Source organism: Gorilla gorilla, chromosome 2, assembly GCF_029281585.2.
Source record: "Gorilla gorilla gorilla isolate KB3781 chromosome 2, NHGRI_mGorGor1-v2.1_pri, whole genome shotgun sequence".
NCBI classification, from domain to species: Eukaryota; Metazoa; Chordata; class Mammalia; order Primates; family Hominidae; genus Gorilla; species Gorilla gorilla.
In genome coordinates, this window is record NC_086017.1 from 21,824,356 (window position 1) to 21,825,195 (window position 840).

The 840-nt window shown below is 74.5% G+C and overlaps 1 protein-coding gene across 1 annotated transcript in view; it reads left to right on the forward strand.

The window, feature by feature from the left end:
* Positions 1-230: 230 nt before the first annotated feature.
* The window catches only part of SYN2 (synapsin II), a 180,937-nt gene continuing 180,327 nt past the window's right edge, over positions 231-840 (forward strand). The window contains exon 1 of the mRNA XM_031009280.3: positions 231-832. Within this exon, the coding sequence (XP_030865140.2) occupies positions 447-832 (386 nt within the window). The 5' untranslated portion in view covers positions 231-446. The remainder of the gene's footprint in view (positions 833-840) is intronic.

The window sequence follows — 840 nt, forward strand, 5'->3', positions numbered from 1 at the left end:
TTTCTCTCCAACCAAAAAGATGGTGGGGCCTCTGGTTCCTTTTCCTTCCCCTGGGGAGAAGGCCTGGCTCCCACGCCCTCCCCGCATAGTCACGCTCAGGTTGCTGGAGGCCTGGGTCGCCCCCTCCTGCAAGCCCCGAGAGTCGCCAGACGCGCGCCTAGGTGCCCTCCGTGAGCGGGGCGGGGCCGCCTCTGCGGCGCGGGGCGGGGGCTATCTCTGGCCCCGCCCCTGCCCCGCCCGCTCCCTCTCCGCGAGCCTCGCGCCGCGCGGCTTGCCTGGCCCAGTCCGCCGCTGCTGTCTGCGGGGTCTGGCGCCGGGGTCTGAGTCTCTGCTGGCTAAGTCGCCGCCTCAGCCGCCTCAGTCCCCTCAATCTCGCCTTCCGCCCTCGCTCTCCCTCCGCACCGCCAGACCCCGTAGCCCCGCGCGCCCCCAGCCCTTTAAGCCAGATGATGAACTTCCTGCGGCGCCGGCTGTCGGACAGCAGCTTCATCGCCAACCTGCCCAATGGCTACATGACCGACCTGCAGCGGCCCGAGCCCCAGCAGCCGCCGCCGCCGCCCCCCGGCCCGGGCGCCGCCTCGGCCTCGGCGGCGCCCCCGACCGCCTCGCCGGGCCCGGAGCGGAGGCCGCCGCCCGCCTCGGCGCCCGCGCCGCAGCCCGCGCCTCAGCCCGCGCCGACGCCGTCGGTGGGCAGCAGCTTCTTCAGCTCGCTGTCCCAAGCCGTGAAGCAGACGGCCGCCTCGGCTGGCCTGGTGGACGCGCCCGCTCCCGCGCCCGCAGCCGCCAGGAAGGCCAAGGTGCTGCTGGTGGTCGACGAGCCGCACGCCGACTGGTAGGTGC